The sequence below is a fragment of the Zosterops lateralis genome, assembly GCF_965231275.1.
Source record: "Zosterops lateralis genome assembly, contig: HAP1_HAP1_SCAFFOLD_189, whole genome shotgun sequence".
In the NCBI taxonomy this organism is placed as follows: domain Eukaryota; kingdom Metazoa; phylum Chordata; class Aves; order Passeriformes; family Zosteropidae; genus Zosterops; species Zosterops lateralis.
Window position 1 is genome coordinate 41562 of NW_028154501.1, and position 18733 is coordinate 60294.

The 18733-nt window shown below is 39.3% G+C and overlaps 1 protein-coding gene across 2 annotated transcripts in view; it reads right to left on the bottom strand.

The window, feature by feature from the left end:
- The window catches only part of MARCHF6 (membrane associated ring-CH-type finger 6), a 43375-nt gene extending 24910 nt beyond the window's left edge, over positions 1-18465 (bottom strand). The window contains exons 1-8 of one of the 2 annotated variants that reach the window (XM_083885592.1): positions 18398-18465; positions 13676-13772; positions 12789-12862; positions 6001-6144; positions 4593-4665; positions 2804-2972; positions 1211-1403; positions 853-914 (exon numbers count right to left, since the gene is read on the bottom strand). In XM_083885592.1, coding sequence (XP_083741718.1) covers positions 853-914; positions 1211-1403; positions 2804-2972; positions 4593-4665; positions 6001-6144; positions 12789-12862; positions 13676-13772; positions 18398-18416 — 831 coding nt within the window. In that variant the 5' untranslated portion in view covers positions 18417-18465. Of the gene's footprint in view, positions 1-852; positions 915-1210; positions 1404-2803; positions 2973-4592; positions 4666-6000; positions 6145-12788; positions 12863-13675; positions 13776-18397 lie in introns of both variants that reach the window. The other variant, XM_083885591.1, reaches the window with a different exon arrangement.
- Between the last annotated feature and the right edge of the window lie 268 nt (positions 18466-18733).

Sequence of the window (18733 nt, forward strand, 5' to 3'; positions counted from 1 at the left end):
AACCCGAATTTATGAAATAAATTTCCTTTTTCATGAAATATCTTTCAAAACATATTAAGAAGCTTTCAGTAGATACAAAACTAATATCAAGATGTGCCACTCATGATGAAAACTGGATTTCTGCTACCCTGCAGTTGAGGCAACAACTATACCACAGCCTAGTAGGGATGCTGGTAAATCACATGAAGTTGCTGCACCTACCTTCAGAAAGATTTTGCTGCATGTGGTGACCTTTAAACTCAGATGTTAGCTACTTCTAGACCAGCTACAAAAACCTAGTTCTCGAGCCTCTACACTACACCATGATTACAGTGTACATGCATGTCCTGCTCTAGTTACAGAATTTGTGATCCATAAACAATACAGAAACCACGTTACTTGTAAAATGCTCCATCATTTTTAGAGAAACACATTTGCTTTTTGCAAAGAAATTTAAACTTCCATTTCACTTTTCTTTGGTCTAATGCTTTCACAAATACCAAAATTAAGCATTAAACTACATCTGTGCACTCCTAATCTGGTCCAGGGTCCTCAAAGCAAGCTGCAAGTCAGTTCTACCCCTGACCAAGTGGAGACTTCAGAAAATACTATTAACAAATATTTTAAGCTGCTACTATACTTTATACTCACAAGCTGCTACTATACTTAAAATCAAGAAATGCTTTCTTTGATGGTTAAGAAGTAACATACTAACATTTTGTTTATAAGATAACAACTTTTATAGGTCACTAATGGCTCTGAAAAAACACTGCTTTGCAAATCCACCCCAAATGCCTTCTAACACAGCAATACTACAAATCATTTCAAGTATGAGCCTGAATTATTAAATTCAAGAAAATGATTCTTACTCACTCGCTCCCAAGTAAGCTCTTCTGCTGCTCGATCCCATTCCAAAGCATTCCAGTTCATGTCATCTGAGGAGACAATGGCCATTTTTACAGCTGTTAGATCACTCAAAACAAGATATAACCACTCCGTGCTATGTTCTAAATTAACAAAAAGACTCGAGTGCATAAAATTAATCTTGTAAATGCTGACAGCTTTTCAGAAAGCGGATGGTTCAGCACTCAAAATGCATTAAATTTGCAAAGCCAAGATAAAAATGCTGAAGTGGGAATTTACACAGCTTCCTTCAATTATGAGAGTTTTATATTCAATTAATTTATATTTAATAAGAACTAGAACATTAATGTTTTGAGTCACCTGTTACCTTGTGCTCCATTGTTTGCATCTGCTGCATCTTCTACTACAGCATCCTCTTCATCTTCGTTATCTTCCTCTTCTTCATCTACTTGTTCCTCTTGAATTTCAGGGTTCTCACCTACAACTACATTCTCAGCAGCTGCATTAGCAGGTTGATCAAGCACAGCATTTTCAACACCTCCATTCACAGCAGCCTGAGCCTGCAGAAATGGAATTTAGTACTTGGTCAAATTGATCAAGCTCTCTTCATGCTTTAATCCTGTATATATACAAAATCAAACAGTATTAAAAGAAGTGAATAACATATTTTCTAGATTAGAATTACACTTGGGACCACTAAACCTTTAAAATCAGTTAAAGAAACATTCAGATAACTTTACAGAATAGCTGAGGTAGGAAAGGGCCTCTAGAGATCATGTAGGCAACCCAACTGCTCAAAGCAGGGTCAGCTGTGTCAAGGTCAGTGCTGTTTCCACTTGGCTTTTGAGCCACCTTTTCCCCGAGGTGGAAACTTAACAACCTCTCTGAGCAACCTGTTCCAGTTGGTGATCACAAGTAGTAGTATGAAAAAACCAACAGAAAGCCAAAACCCAATGCAAACAAAACCCACCTTTTCTTTTTTCAACATATCTAAATGGAATTTCCTAGGTTTTAATTTAAGACTACTGCCTATGGTTCTGTCACTCAATACCAGCAGGCCAGCCCTGGTTGTGTCTTCTTTACAGCCCCCCAGTCAGGCACTTATACAGACTAATAAGGTCCACCCTGAGCAGTCTCATTTTCAAATTAAACAACTCCAGTTCCCTTAGCCTCTCATCATGCCAGATGTCCCAGTCCTTTAATCATTTCTGTTGGCTCTTCACTGCACTCACTCCAGTCTGTGCATGCCTCTTTTGTACTGGGGGACCCTAAAACTGGATACAGCTCTCCAGATGTGGTCTCACCAGCGCTTGGTAGAGGAGAACTCTCTCATGGAAACTATCACTGCATTAGAAAGATGATAATTCAAGGCCAACCCGAGTCAGCCACCAAGACTGGAACGTCTGTCTTTTAAAACTGACATTTACTAAAAAGAAAACAACATTTTGAATTATTTCTTCCCTATGCATTGATTGCTTATATTATAACTTCTCCCACCCAAGAGGCTCCTGAAAGCACTGAAGAAGGGCACATGTGTATTGGGAGTAGGAGGAGGGCAGAGAAGCTCCAACTTCAGTGGTGTCAACAAAACTTCCAATTGCTTTGAGAAGAATGAGTTGTTACTTCGTGAACTACTGGTATACTTATGAAAAAGACAAAATAAAAGCAAGCTGCATCTTCATTGACTATGCCTGAGAATTCAGCTTTATGTGCATAAAATTATTTTTAAAAATGGTAAAGATACAGTGATAATAATCTATGCAACGCTACACAATAAAACAACTCCAAAAACATAACAGTGGTGTCACCAAGTTTATATAGGAACAAGTGTTCAACTTCTGCTAACAAATAAAGACATACCCTGAAGTAAAATAACATTATGATTGTGTTCTGATAAAGTATTTACTCCCAGAATCACATTTTCTAAATTAATTGTGAACTAATGAGCAGTAAGTTTTACCTCATTTTGTTGACCAACACCATTGAGTGGCTGTTGTTGATTTTGCTCCAGCCACTGTGGAGCTCCTCCATGGACAATCTGCTCACGTAACCATACAAGGCTGATAAATGCACACAGAGTGCACGTCACCACAAAACAGCCCTGCAAACAGTCAGCCAGCAAGTTCTCCCTGTTAAAAAAAAAAAAAAAAAAAAAAAAAAAAAAAGTATTAATGAAAACAATATTTTGCTGGTAAGACTACAGAGTAGTCCAGAAAAAACCCACTCTTCTAGAACAGCAAAGGAAATACAATAGTCACTAAGTAAATGGTTTGATAAAATAACAAGTTTACTTAAATGGCTAAATGTATAATATCCAGTCCACCTACGCATTTTATCTGCTGAGCTACCTGAACCAGAAGAATGGAACTGTAGGGTTTCCCTCCAACTGCTCTACATTTCAGGTAGCATTTTACCTCAGATATTATCTCTATACCTTAAAAATCTTACACAATCAGCATTAGCAGCAGCGGCAAAGTTCAGACAGCCAATCAAAACTAGGATTTCATGTAATGCAAGAGCTACTTAAACCATCTTAAGCAATTCTCATCCCTAATTCCAGGTACCTCCTTGGAAAACTACAGTTTGTTCTTAAAAATAAGTAAGAAACATGGCACCATAGTACTCTACCATGTCCAAAGAAGCATTTGTCTGGTCCCCCTTGAAGCTGCACACTTGTGCCTGCACAGCACAGTGAATACCATGGGGACATGAAGTCCAAAATGAAAAGATGACACAAGACACTACTGTAATTGACTCTGCCAAAGAAATAAACGCCAAAACAGTTTCACACACCATTAAAATCTGACAAAAAATTGAATCCCTTATTTTCTCTCTAGACTGTAATAGATATGAGGTGCTCTAGGTTCAGTTGTTTCAGATTCTTCTTCAGAAAATAAAAAATGGAATCTACACCACAGAGATAACAGTAAATATACTGTTGTTAGACTGAAAGAAGCATCTCTCTCCAGTAACGAAATTTAGTTAAACAAAACTTGATCTGATTTCTCACATCAGACAGTCCAATTGCGATGACTTAGCTGCACCACAGAGAAAATTCATTCCAAATTTTCTTGATGTGCAGCTGATTCTACTTAAACTCAGTTTCAGTTCCTCAGGTTCAAGATAATGAGAAAGTAAGAGGCAGCTTGAAATTGTGTTTGGTATTTAATGATTCTTTAAACAAAACTGATTTTAAAAGGACAAAGACAGACAATGTGCAATAGCAGATGGTGATTGAAGCATTAACAATCCAAGTATCAGCTAGAAAGAAATCTGATAAAAAAATAATCCCTCTCACGTAAGAGACTCAGAATGGAAAAAATTAAATTCAAAATATAAAAATACAACAAAGAAAACCCAAAGTGACATTATTAGTGACACATTTCTTAATATTTTACTATGTATCTGATTCAAACCATAGGAAATTACTTTTTATAATTATTAAGTGTAATTTTGCAGCATAAGTTCTCTTGACACCAAAACAAATTTTCATTAACCAGGGCCTACTTTGCAAAGTCAGTTTTCCAGCTCCAAAGATCCTGAATAATGGAACTGCAAAGTGAAATTATTTCTATTGTAATGGTGTTGTCCATACATCTGATTGTGCAAAGGGTACTGGGCAGTTGCTTATTAAGGTGGTGGAAGATAACAAGTGTAACTGGATGAAAGGGACACGATGTTCCAAAGTTATTGTTTTCAGGGTAATCTGACTAAGACAGGTTTTTGTATCAAACTGCTGAAGTACTTACGTGGACAGAATATCTAATGGCAGTGTCAGTAGTGAGCTCACAGAGCCAGTAAACAAGCACTTGTAGATACGACCTGCATGAATAAACAGAAACTTGATTTCAATTTGATTTTGGCCATAGCTTCACTTGGAAAAGATCCCAGGTACCCTCTTTTCACCTGGTGTCCAACTAAATTTATGACATGGAAGAAAATCTCAACTTTCAGTGCATGAACAGAACACAGGACCATATACAGCCCTGTGGAACAAAGCTGTATTTTAGCCTCACATGTTTAAAAGTACACATTCCAAGTGTAAGAACTGCCATACTGGATTAGGCCAAAGATTCATCTAGATCACACTAATGGATGCCTTAGGAAGAATATGGAACCAGGTTAAAGACACTTGCAAGGATGCTGCTTCAGTACATTCTCATACACTTCACTTCCTATACCAAAATATCTCACAGCTAATTAATCCTTGATGGAATTTTTCCCCCTTCAATTTACTCCATCATATTTTGAATATATATAAACTTCTGGTGTTATGATATCATGTCATAAGGATCATCACCATTTGCTCATCTGTTTTAAGTAACTGCTTTATGGATTAAAAGTTGATGCTAGGAAATGTTTTGTTTTTAAAAAGGAGGCCACCAGTGTATATGGTCTACTTCAGAAAGTAAGGTGAAGTCAATATTCTGCTATTCTCAGACTAAGCCTTTGCCAGCTACAAATGAAAAATACAGAACATATCAAGAAACTGCCTGGGGAGAAGCACTTACTCCCTTACTCTTTTGCTCAAGGGGCGTACTAGGGCTTGTAAAGATGCACTTCCAATTATTTCCTTGACTGAACACTATATCCTTTCTGCCTTTCTCCATTTTCTGTGTATTCTTAGCTTGTTGAAACATCCATAGCTCTTTTTCCATCTCTACTTGGAAAGTAAATTTCAAACTGGATACCAGTTATTTAAATGTATGCTCTCCTTTCTACTGAATTTCTTTATTACTTCCATCACTTTGAGATTTAAGAGTTTTACAAATCAATTTGTGATTGTAAAGGAATGTTACTTTTCACATAAAAAACCCTGCACTTTCATTTATAGATGGCTAATAAAAATAGGACAACTCTTCTAATATTAATAAATGGCATAAGATAAAACCTTCCACATAGATTTTAAAGAAGAAAATTTAGAAGAGACATTTTATTAGAGTAAGACATTTAAAAGCTCTTTCATGTATTCTCTCCTATATCTTAACACCTTTCTGCATTGTGTTACTGGCTTAAGAATTTCTGAGTAAAAATAAATAAAATAGTGTTTTTGAACATTTTTTTTAATAAACAATAATGGTCTCACAAAACTTTGTTGCAGGAAGCAGCACATTTCCCTGTGTATAAGAGTATTACGTACAGAAAAGCAGTACTTACATGCAGTAAGAGGTACTACTCCCAACCACGCAAAGGCCACAAGTGTATAATGAAACCAGTATCGTATTGCTGTGCCAATACTCGTAACCAGTCCAGCAAAGATGTCTTGGATTGGAAGCCGTGAAGGCATATCTGGGGAATAAACTGTAGAAAAGGCACTTAGGAAACAGTCTGTCCTTTAGAAAAGCATTTATGTAAAAGTCCTGCCAACTACAAACTGTTTGTGTTTGACAAAAGCTTGCTAGAAGAATAAGCATATTTTATACTCTCAAGAGAGGACTCCAAACAAACAAACACAAAAAAATTTCACATAACACATTTGTTTCATTGTGTTCTGTGTGGAATGGGAAAAGTAACAAACTCCATGCCAGGTTTGACCTAAGAGAGGTTTTGTAATAGCTTTATTTGCTAACTGTAAATGCCAATTACCTAAAAATAGCTCAAGAAAAAGCAGATTCTAAAATCAGTATCACTCTCACTCAACACTACCTCAAAGATTCTTCTGTTATTTATAAATCTAGTTCATGGAACAAGAGCAATTAGCACTTTTGCACAGTATCCATTTGTCTTTGCTAGATTAGATTCTACTTGCCATCCAACAGCACAGACCAAAAAAAAAAAAAAACCCCTGTAAAATAAAAGCAGTACACAGGGAATAAAACTGAAGAGAACTGATTAAGTATCCACAGACATTGAAATTTACACACAATAACTGACTTTCAACAGATATCTGTTTTATACCATGTAGAATTTCTTCTAAGGACACTCCTATTACAGAGTACAATGTAAATCTCTCATCCTGCACAGATATTCTCAGAATACTAAATCTTCTTTACCTTTTAAATTCAACACCTATATGTTGCATAGGCCCATCCCTACTCAAAAGGCAAGAAAAAGAGTGGTGAGGTCTTATTTTGCAAACAATTAAAAAGCATCTAACAATTTTGTTACATGTACTTAGTTTCTACACACTCACACAGACACCACAAAGTAGTAATGCCAACTATCAGTAACAGATTTGAATAAAGAAGATAAACTATCTGGAAGTTGCAAAAAGACATTACTGCCTGGATGTTTGTTATGTTAGAAACATCTGTGCTTGAAGACTTTAACATTATGGCCTACCTTTTAAAACCTCACATACTTCTAACTACATAAGGAAACCCAATTTTTGTAAGAACAAATAGAAAGAAGTATTAATTTCCTTTCATGAGCAATCTTTCAAGAGTCTAATAAATATTGCTTTATGCTATCTTCCTGCAGCCCCTTTACCTACATTCCCAATCATCCTTCTGCTAGTCTCAGAGAAGCCACCTCTACAGGAGAAAGGAATTCTTTCCTCTGCAGGGCTATTTCCCCGTTTCAGTATTGTAAAGAGAGCTCAAGAACACAGACAAACAGTATCAACACCCAGAACCAGCCAAAGAATGGGGAGAGACTGGTGCACCTCAGCAACCCCTGGACTATAACTGACACAAAGTAACAACCAAACAGTACCCCTGAGACAAGTAGGAACTGATTTGAAATTCCAAAGCTTGCTATTTGCCAGGTATCTGGAACTGGAACTCATAAAAGGACAGAAGTGTAACACTAGGGAACTGTAGCTTTGAGAACATAGAGCAGTCAACTGAAAGCAGAACACAAACATATTTTGACATCGTCTTACAATTTTCTTACTACAGAAACAGATTTAGTACCCAATTTGGAACCACAGAAAATACCAACTGAAGTCTAACTAACGATCTCAGCTTACACTGAACAAACATTCTGGAAAACTTCTGCCACAGGAGACAAAAAAACTTTGTCAAGGGGGCAAAAGAATACCCACTTAGAGTGCATCTGTTAAATATTTATGGTACCACTCAAGACAATTCAGCAGATACTCTGACAACTTTCTCATTTTCAAAAACTATGTTTTGATCAACACTTTGTAGCAAGGACTACACTAAAAACATCAACTTCGTATTAATGATTTATTTGTTAGGGACAAGCTGTTCAGTTGAAAATATTTGAAATTTGAAAAAAATGCACCTTTCAGGAATAACTGAACATACACAAGGAACTGTAAGAAAGAATGTTGTCCATCCTAATTCAAAGGAGAAAATGCTTATAAAAGTTAACATTATTGTGTGCTCGCTTTTCTAAAGGCTTTAGGGTTACAACAGAGCTTTTCAAATAACAGCACAATGCAGCTACTACTCAGAGAACACAAGCTATATCCCCCAAATTTTAACAATTTGGTGATTTTTGATTTCAGAAGCTGAAGGTGGGAAGAAAGCTGTTTTTCCTGTGCACTCCTAACCCAAAATATGTACAGCTTTTTCCACTAGAATCTTCATACCATGATGATAAGGTAAAATCCTTTTAAGTCCTGCAACATTCAGGTGCATGAAATGCAGGAATTCATATCAGGACAGGAACCCCTGCTGTGCAAGCACCCTGCACCACTGAAGTTTGCTGCCAGTGATTTTCACAGCTTATCTCTCCACCTGTGTCTGTCAGCTGGTGCCATTTTCTGTGCACACCGCACCTCCCTCTATCCACTCACCACTGTCACTTTGAGGCCTGAGACCCTGATCTTTGCACCACAGCAGCCATCCTCCTCACCACACCTCCATCCCTTACCTTCCATCACAGTAATCTTTCCAAATTCAGTCTGAGAAACCAAATTCCTGCATTATTTATCACAGTTCCTCCAAATAAAAACACTTCTACTAGAGACCTATTGAAACAATACATTGTCATTTTTTCTGTTATAGCACGAAATTCAAACAGACTTTGCCTGAGTTTTTTCATAGGTTTAGCTCAAGCTCTTTGAGCTGTACAGGTTATGGAAAAACTACTAGAAAGCTTTTTGGACACTTAGGTCACACCTATGCAGTGTAACTACGAATTTAGTTGTGAATCCTAAATTTGGGTGAGTTTTTTTTTCTGGTTGGTTGTTTTCAGGAGGTGGGGTTTTGTTCTACCCTCCCCTCCCATAAGCCTAACTTTTCCAGGAACACAATTCTTATTTTTACTTCTGCAAAACAGATGGTATGAAAAAAATCTGCTTTACACTGACACAAATAAGGTAGGAAAACCACAAGGCTCTCTTTAAAAGCTGCCATTTAGCCTGCTTCACAGAATCATCCCACTTGCAACCCTCTGACCCATAGATTTTTTATTAACTACTGCACCTGTAAGACATTTATATGCCACCCAGTCATCCTTGTGCACTGATTGCAAAATAGGACTGTGTAACTCATAAGTAAAAACCATCCATCTGATAGCTCTTGGGTGAAAGCACTGGTTTGGTTAAACAGGGTTTGTGAGTTATTCTTTAGGTTGGACTAGATGATCTTCAAAAGACCCTTCCAGCCCCAACCATTCTATGTTTCTGTGTTTTACACCCTTCAAACACATGCTGACTTTGCTTCAGACCACTAAGGTAAAAGGAGAAAAACTCCACTCCTGAGGCAAGCACAGCTCTAACAAAAATAAAAAAAAACATTCATATAAATGTCAGCTGTGTGTATACCCTGCACACTGGAGCTGGCAGAAGACACACTGAATTCTGTGCCAGCATATAGTATTTTTTTCCAGAAGTTTATTTTTTCAGATTAGCCTTTCCAGAAATGCTGAAGCTATGGACTACTGTGTTAAAAGTTTATCAAAATGAATAGGTAAAGAAATCAGTTTAATATATCCTTCAATAATGCAATATCCAAATTACATGATAAGGAACACCCTATTCATATGGCTGCCTTTAGTTTTACAGTCTTTGTTGTAACAAAGCTTGTGACATTGTATGAACCACACACCAGCAGTGAAGCTGCACAGGAAGCACAGAAATGAACCCATCCCAATCCTCAGACAAAGACCAGCACAGTCTGCTTCCATACTTGTTTTTTGACAGTATTTATGTCAACATTACCTCCAAGAGAATGGAGAAGTTTTGACAACTGCATTTTCTTGGGAAATACAGCCTCACCTTCTTTCATGTGTCAGTGCCTATGAATGTTTACTATAGCATTTATAGAAACACATCCTTGCACATGACAAAAGAAACTGCATGTGTGGAGAGGAAAAGAATACAGAGTAGGTATTCTTTAGAAACTTAAGAAAATTCACAAGTTAAAAATTAACAAGGACCTTGACAATCAAAAAATGTCAAAAGCTACTTTTTTAATAGTTGTATTAATTCTTATCTTGTAGAACTGCAGAAAAGGATTTAAAAACATAAAGTATTTAGCTTTAAAGAATGTATTTGAAATCGAGTCATTTACCTACATGACTAAACACATTTAGAGAATGATGCTATTATTCAAAAGAAAAATTTGTTCCTTTGTACTCCTGCCAAAATACAAGTTGAATCTTCTCCTTTTTCCCTCTTTACAAGCAAAGCAAAACTAGCAGTTCAGGTGCTAAAAAAATTCTGAAATGTTACAGAACATAGAGAATAAATGCACTAGAAATAGTTTATGAATACTCCATACACAAGAAGTTACAATAGCAAGGGAGCATTTTTGACAGAATGACACCAACAGCCTTAGCAAGCAAACCAAGCTAAACAACAGAGGAGTTTCTGGTATGACTGCACTAATACTCTATTACACTATTACTGCTTGTCTGCTGGAGCACAGATATTAATTACATGTGTTTATTTGACCACATCCCATGGTGAATCAACTCATCTGAAAGTGTGTTACACCTGGCATGGATGCAGGCCAGATCCAGGTTTGCTTGGGATGACTGGCATTACCTAAGTCTCTCTCTTTTTTTTTTTTTTTTTTTTTCTGCCTTATCATTCTCTCTCCAGCACCTGTGACTCCTTCCCTCCTTCCCTGCTCCCACAAGCGGATCCAGTTTCCAGACTGGACAGCCAGATTATCTTCCAAAGAAAGGAGGGTAAGAGAAATTGAGGAAACCATAACTGAATGAGTATTGGGTGTGAGGGAAACAATGAAACAAGACCCCATAGGTAGGGAAGGCAGAAGGAATCTGTGAAGGGTTCCTGATGTGCTATCAATGTGTGAAGGCTGGTAGGAAAAAGCCCACTGCAAGATGGCAAGCCAAGAAGAAAACCTTATCAGCTGAGCCTGCTTAGTCAGGGGAATGATAAGTGTGTGGCAGAAGATAAGCAGATCTTTACTAGAGGCTGAATGTGGAGGATACACTCTATTGCATGAGGAAGAAAGTGGTTCCTGATCACCAGTTTCAAAGCTCCTATGAAAAATGGTAACTTTCTGAGCCACATTAACTCAACTAAGTTTTCTCCCCTGCCCATAACCTGCAAGTACATTACAAGCTGTGCTGGCAACAGCAGTGCCAGTAAAGAATTAACTTCTGCAGGAACAGCTCTGTTGACAGGGCAGTAACCAAGCTTCCTCTTATCAATAGTAACACGCACATGAAGTGTATCTAGTTTAGAGTGGCTCATCCTCTTTTCCTAGATCCCAAGGAAAACACTATTAAACTTTTTGATTTGCTTTTTTCTTTTCACACAAAACTAGAAAGTCTTCTTTCCTAACAGCTAATAAATCACTGAAATGCCATTTTCTGGTCTTGCACACTAAATTCTGGAGAGGACCCAGCTGCAGTGTGCAATTTTGAAAGTGGCAAATTAGCTTGCAGGGAGAGTCAGACTGGGTATCACTCTAGTTTGCAAAAACTCCATACAGAAGCAATATAATGCCTTTATAAAAATGTTTAACAAATAAAACCTGCAAGCAGATGATATCTAATGTTCCTCATACAGGTCACTGTAATATTTAGGAATAATAACCAGAAAGCTGGTTCAACATGAAATACTGCTGTGTTCAACATAAAATACACCATTACCCTTCCAAGACACAGTTAATATCACACATTTCACTGCTGGTCTAATGTGTTTAATTAATAGTTGGCAGAAATACATCATATCAAGGTTCAATATATGGAAGGAAGGTGGATTAAGGGATTTTTGAAACAGAAAATACATGAACTAAACCCCATTAGCCTCAGTTTTCTCTACCAAAATACAAAACTAGGTGGAAAAAAACCTCCAACACACAAAAAAGTGAGAGGGGAGCAGGAATAAATCAGTACATTTAAAGAGAAAAATGTAGCATAAAATCCACTTTACCTTCTCAACAGGCAATAAACTGATAACACGAAATAATACCAACCTGCCACTTCACCTATTCCTACTACAATCAATTAAAATGTAATTAAGAATCCTCTGGGAGCTATATGAAGATTCTTCATCATAAGTTGCCTAACCTATTTACTTGTATCTAACATAAAAGGAAACTTAATACTGGGTAGTTAGCATATCTTGCCTGAAATATAAGTGTAATAATCACAATTTCTTTTATCTGTCAAGATCACTTGAACTGAAACCGACAGAAGCCAAGTGTTAGTGCTGCAGGTAGATCCTTTAAAGGTAACTGAAAACTGCCTTTAAAATTCAAATTTTGCCATGGTTTCACTTTACCATTCAGACTTCCAAAAACTCAAATTAATCAATGGAGCTGAAAGCATGTTACATGCTGTAATGCTGGCAACAAGAGAATGGGACAGAGGCTGTCAGAAAAGGTATAGAGTAATTCTTTTATGTCTCACTTAAGATTATCAAAGAACCAAATTATCCATTATTTAAGCAATTCACAGCCTGCAATAACATGCATAAAAACTACAATTAAAACAAGAATGCAGAAGTTATGCCACAAGTTTGGATCTACCACGCTGAATGAAAAAGTAATCACTTCATAGATACTATGTGAGAAAAAGTCTGAAAAAAATAGGAGCAAGTAAAACATACTTACTTGGTGTGAAAGCAAATCTGTGCTTACATAATTCACAGTATTCTTTTCTGCTGTGTTTAAGCCACTGAACTAAGCTGCAATAAAAAGTGATCACATTAACACACGTTATACATCTCTCAGCCTTATCCCTCCATTAAGGACAACATACCAATTCTCTGCTTTTGCACTTAAATAAGGATATTTGTACTGTCAAGCAGGACTTTAATTAGCCTGCTTTTAAGTCCATTTAGGCCATCAAGTAGGTTTCAAAACTAGAAAAGGTAAATTGACATATGTCAGTGTTGATAAAGAACATTCTTTGAGTACATTATTGATCCAAGCAGATATCCTGGAATGGACATCGGCCAGGGACACCAGTTCTTATAAATACTTCAAGATATGACATACAGATGCACACAGCTAAGATTTAGAACTGCTGCATTTGTGAAAGGATTATTAAAATACCATCAGAAATGACCATATAGACCAAGAATACAGTTTTTACTTCAGCATTTCCTGATTAAACACACCTCAAAATGGCTAAAAAGCTCTAGGTTTTTTTATTTTTTTTTTTCTGTGAGGTTTGACTTTCTATTCACAACTGTAAGTAGGCAAAAAAAGCCCCAACATACTGATTTTTTGCTTAGTTTTCATAATTCTGATATACAATCAGAACTGCAGTCCCAAACACAAATAATTATCACTGCTTTCTTTCCATATATAATAACTATTTTTTTCCTGAATTGCAATGAATCATCATGTAAAAAACATCAAAATCCCCAGCAAGTTTCCACTGAAAATTGGATTTTTTTCACTAGTTAACCCAAAGACTTGAAGTATTTTTGGAAACACATTAATATGTTTTCATTAGGAAAAAAAAAAGGAAGGAACACACAGACACAACTCACCACTCCTGATGAATAAATTTAATACTGCCAGTACACACACATGGATGATAGAGGGGCTTCTCAGGAGTTCCTTCTGACCGACAGACTCTGCATATATCTGCTGACAAGGACAAAAAGCTGCTTAAAGAACTCCCATTTTCAAGACATATTACATAATTACATTCTAGAAACTTTAACGTGTAGCAAAATGAAGCCAGAATAAACTTAAAGAGGACGAAAGACAGATTTCATCTGATGCAAGACAGAGACTGGGAGATCACCAGAAAGAGCAACAAGAACATTACCTGGCTGATCATATTACATAAACTCAAAACACATCTTACAAAATTTTAGGATTTCTAGGAAATAGACACAGTAAAGCTACAGGAGGATGTATTTTTTACCTAAAGAGTTATCACTAAAACAACATACAAACTGTTGTTAAGATAATTTTCTTGAAAGTGGATACTTCAAAATAGAAAAATTCCATCTGAGTTTGGCAAAAGTTAAACAGAGGCTGAACAGAAGAGATTTAATAACGTCCAACAATGACTTAAGTAATTTGCTACTCTTGAGCCCAGAACAGATGTTTCCTTGGTGCTCTTGTTGAAAAGGAAACAATCCAAAATAACAAACAAACATAGGTATTTTGCAATTTGCTACCCAACTTGGACACGGCCTATTGTTTAGCAAGAAAAGACACTATTTCTTAATTCAAAATTTCAGTAATATTTTGACAGGTCCTGCACCTTCTTCATTCCCTATTTTTGACATTTTCTCACAAATGAAGGTTGAAAGAGGTTTTGTGGATAAAGAAGTGAGCATAAACCTTTCCCTCTAAAGAACAGATGTCTATTTTAAATCCCATTCAGTTAGCCCAAGCTCTAAAAACGCAAATAAATAGGAATAAAATGAAGTCTTATGTGTTTATTGACAGATGTATATCCTCCCTTGACTCTTCCTTTTACTTCTATTAAGGAAGTGAACATAAAATGTCCATTTTTACAGATTATGTGAGTTTGAGATTTTATCTGTTGCAAATTATTTCTCTCTTAAATCAGTATGAAAGAGTGGAACACATGCACATCAGAGATCTTTGTCAGAAAAATACCAACTGATGTGAGAATACTGCAAATATGGAATTTCAAGTCTGAATCACCTATCTTTGCTCTTGGCCAAAATCTTCAAAGATTAATGCTTTTATACAAAATTTCCTAAAGGCACCAAAGACTGATTTTTTTTTTCTATAAAGAAGTCACATTATGAGCATATCCACGGTTTATAGAGTATTAGGACAGTTTCTATGCATAAAGCACAAGAATTCAAATCATTCAATTCAGACAATTTTCTATCTATGAAAGTGTTGTTTGAGTGAATTCATTCATGCAGTGTGAAAACCCAGAATTACCAGAAGCAGGTATTTAATATCACACCAGTGATGCTACAAAGAGACACAAAGAGCACCTTCATCACTGCCATATTGAGCACTGATGATCTGCAGTATTGCTGCAAATATCAGGAGTCCTGTGCTGACGAGAATGACCAGAACTGGTACTTCACTTAACAAACAATTCTTTCATCCCAGAGAGCACTTCCAGATGGCTGCCCAGGACAGGACGGGTCTCTCCAGCTGACAGGCAGGCCCTGCCCACCTGCTGTGGCATGCCCACCTCCTCCCGCATTCTTCCCAGCGGAGCTGCTTCACTACGGCAAGTTGACAACTTTGTGGGCTGGATCAGCCTCACAAAGGGTCAGACAAGCACAGACAGCACAGGAAACCACTGCCTTAAGGATACTCTGGCACCAGTGAAAGCAAGCTAAAAGCACACTGTTCCCTGAAAGATGCCCACTGCTCTCTGAATATGCTCATTTAATGGCCTCTTGACTCTCACAGCCAGCTGTTCACTCATTGTCAAAACTTTTGGGAAGAAGCAATTTGCATTGCTGTGAGCAAAAGAATTCTTTACTTGAAAAAAGACTGCTTGTTAGCTTACTAAAATAAACCTAAATTTTATTTTTTCGAAGCTATGAAAATTTCTAGGTATTTCCACTTGTTTTATAAATCCAAATAAACATATTAGGAGTGTAATTGTTTGGACTGTTAAGCAACTGATAGCTTCAAATCAATAAACTTTGCTGAGGGTCAATGTGTTAAGCTATGCATCTTATGACCTCCAGCCACAGTCAAAGAGAATTCCACCGTGGAAGAGTCACCGTTTTTCTGTGTACACACACACTTTGCATCCTGTTCTTCATGCACATGTTTTAGAAAAAATGACCTTGAATAGTAAGTTCTTTCCTGTTCCCCCTGAGAATGATTCACTGCCTATTATCTCTCCAACTGAATTCTACACTGGAATACCAAAAAGTGAAGACTACGTTATTTAGCAACAAATTGGCTCATCTAGAAAGAACCAGAATTACGTCTCTTCAGCAAAATCTGGTGCTTTCAGGTGCTGCAGAGAAGCAACTTTCCCTTTCATTCTGAGGTGAAGCAGCTTCCACTTAGGCCTGGCCGTGACCCCAAACTGCCCCTCTTATCTAAGCTCTCCCCACGCAGTTCAGTTTTCCAGCTCCACAATACAGCTCAGTCAAGCACAAAGCCCATCAGAACCACAGTGGCCATAACACTGTTATCAGACAATCACCCGATCCCAAAGTCCATCTGACACTTTGCAGCAGAAGTTCAAGCACACAATAATATCACATTTCCTCTTCCTCGCAGCACTAACACGGCCTTTGCTGCTGCTGCTGCTGTTCAGAGCCTTCTAACCTTGGGAAGTCTCTTCAGCGTCCTGGCAAGCCACGTGAAATTCTAATAGTAGGATCTGAGGTTTGAAACTGTAGAAGAAGTTGTAACATTCTAGTGGTATTTATGGAAAGTGAGTATATAGACTGGTTACTTTCCTGCTACCACTGGGAGCTTTTGAGGACAACATTGATAAGGCCACAATATAATATCTAAGGCTGCATATGTATGTGCCTTTGTGAGTGCTTATATATAAAACCAGAAAATCCAAATTTCAAATGTGGAATTTAACACAAAGGTTTAGTTAAAGAAGATAATGCCTTAAAGATGTAACTAAAAACTTCCTCTTCTTTGTCTTGCTGGTCTTTCTGTTCACCTACTCAAGTCAGGTATGATCAAAGTCTACCACTGGTAACAGCCTGTAACAAATCACCAACTATGCCGTTTGAATTAAATCCACCGAGATGGGTTTACCAGCTACCGGAGTGGTGGAAAATCAGGTGGTCATTTCTGAGTATCCACTTCACAGCTTGCATAAAAACCAGTTTTTCTGGGCAGCCAGAGGACAAACGATCAAAGTTTCACTTTGTTGTTGATTTCAACAGTGTAAGTGACTAGGTCTACAGAGCTGCAGCAAGCAATTTTACACCTTAGATTTAAGAAACACGAATACTTTGATAAACCATCAGTAATCACGGGTATTAAATATGTCTACAGCACAACCCAAAGGACACTGCTACAAAGGCACTGGTCTTATTTCATCCACTAGTTCATGTTTTTCCAGCCTTTTTTTTTTTTTTTAATCCTCTCAAGCAGGAAAATCAAGTGACACCTGATAAAAAGCTACATTCAAAATGATGCCAAAGTAACAAAAGCCAAGATGCAAAATGCTTTCCTTGGAACTGCCTTGCTACTGCAATATGTTACAACAAACAAAGCTCCGATACTGCAAGAAACACAGCACAACAAACATCCTTTATTTAGTACGGTTTATGCTACAATATGAAGCGCTGATCCAGTATCTGCTTGAAGGACATAGTCCCTCTCCCCCTCTGGAGAGATTCGAAACCCACCCGGACACATTCCTGTGTCACCTGCTCCAGGTGACCCTGCCTTGGCAGATGAACTCCAGAGGCCCCTTCCAACCTTAACAATTCTGTGATTTTGTGTTTATCTAAGCACAACAAAAGTGCTGACAAAACACATACATGTTTGACCTCAAATAAAGCAATACCCTCAAAAACGGATAGACACTATGCACAAAACCCCCTTCATGACTATGATATCTTTGACCATTCTTTTTTTAACGTAAGATAAGTGACCACGCATTGGTCTGTTGTAAAAGTGAAAGAGAAACATGTCAGCTCCTGCAAATTTCAATTTTTCAAACAGACTGCCCAGCGCACGTAACAAAGTCAGCTTTGCGAAAGGGGCAGCTGTTACATTCGGCCAAAGGCGGATATCGAAGGCTCCCTGGGCTATAGGGCCGGCCGGCCAGAGGGATCCCGGGGCAGTGCCCTCCCCGCCGCCTCTCCGGGTGCCCCGGCGTGCACACCCCGCCTGCCGCTTTCCGCCCCGGGATATAATTTCGCCCCCGGCCCGCACTTCCCCAGGCGAAGCCGCAGCCCGCGCCAGGTTCCGGCGGGCCCGGTGCCCCTGCACGGCCCATCCCGGCACCGCCCCCCTTTCCCCCCCCGCTCCCCGTTCCCCGTGGTTATGTAAGGGGCACCCGCCAGCGCCGCCTCACACGCTGCCGTGCCCCCTCGCCCCGGCCCGGCCCCCGCGCACGGCGGGCCCGGCACGGTGAGGGCGGCCGGGGGCCCGGGCACCTGCAGCCCCGGGGCGAGCAGCCCCTGCGGGCGTGAATAACCCCCGGCGCACCCGGCGGGCGCGGCGACACCCTCCTCCTCCTCCCCCGCGCCCCCCACCCTCCGAGGCCGCCCCGGCGGAGCCCCGGCTCGGGGAGCGGCGCTGGCGGCAGGGGAGCGCGGTACCTTCCTCGGCGGTCTCCATCTTGCCGGGTGACGCAGCGCCGCCCGGGCGGGTGGCGTGACCGCGGGGGGCGGGGCCGCGCGCAGAGCGGACGGACCGGCCGCGCCGCCGAGCCCGCGGCCACAGAGCGCCGCCCGCCGCGCGGGGACAGAGCGCCCCCCGCGCCGGGACAGAGCGCCGCCCGCCCGCCGACAGCGCCCCCTGCCGGACGCGCGGGCGGGGAGGCCCGGCAGGAGGCTGGGGCCGGACTGCCCCGCGGTCAGCGACAAACAGGGTCAGTCGGGTCGGGAAAGGCCTCCCAGATCGTCGGCTCCAACCTATGCACGAACAGCTCCATG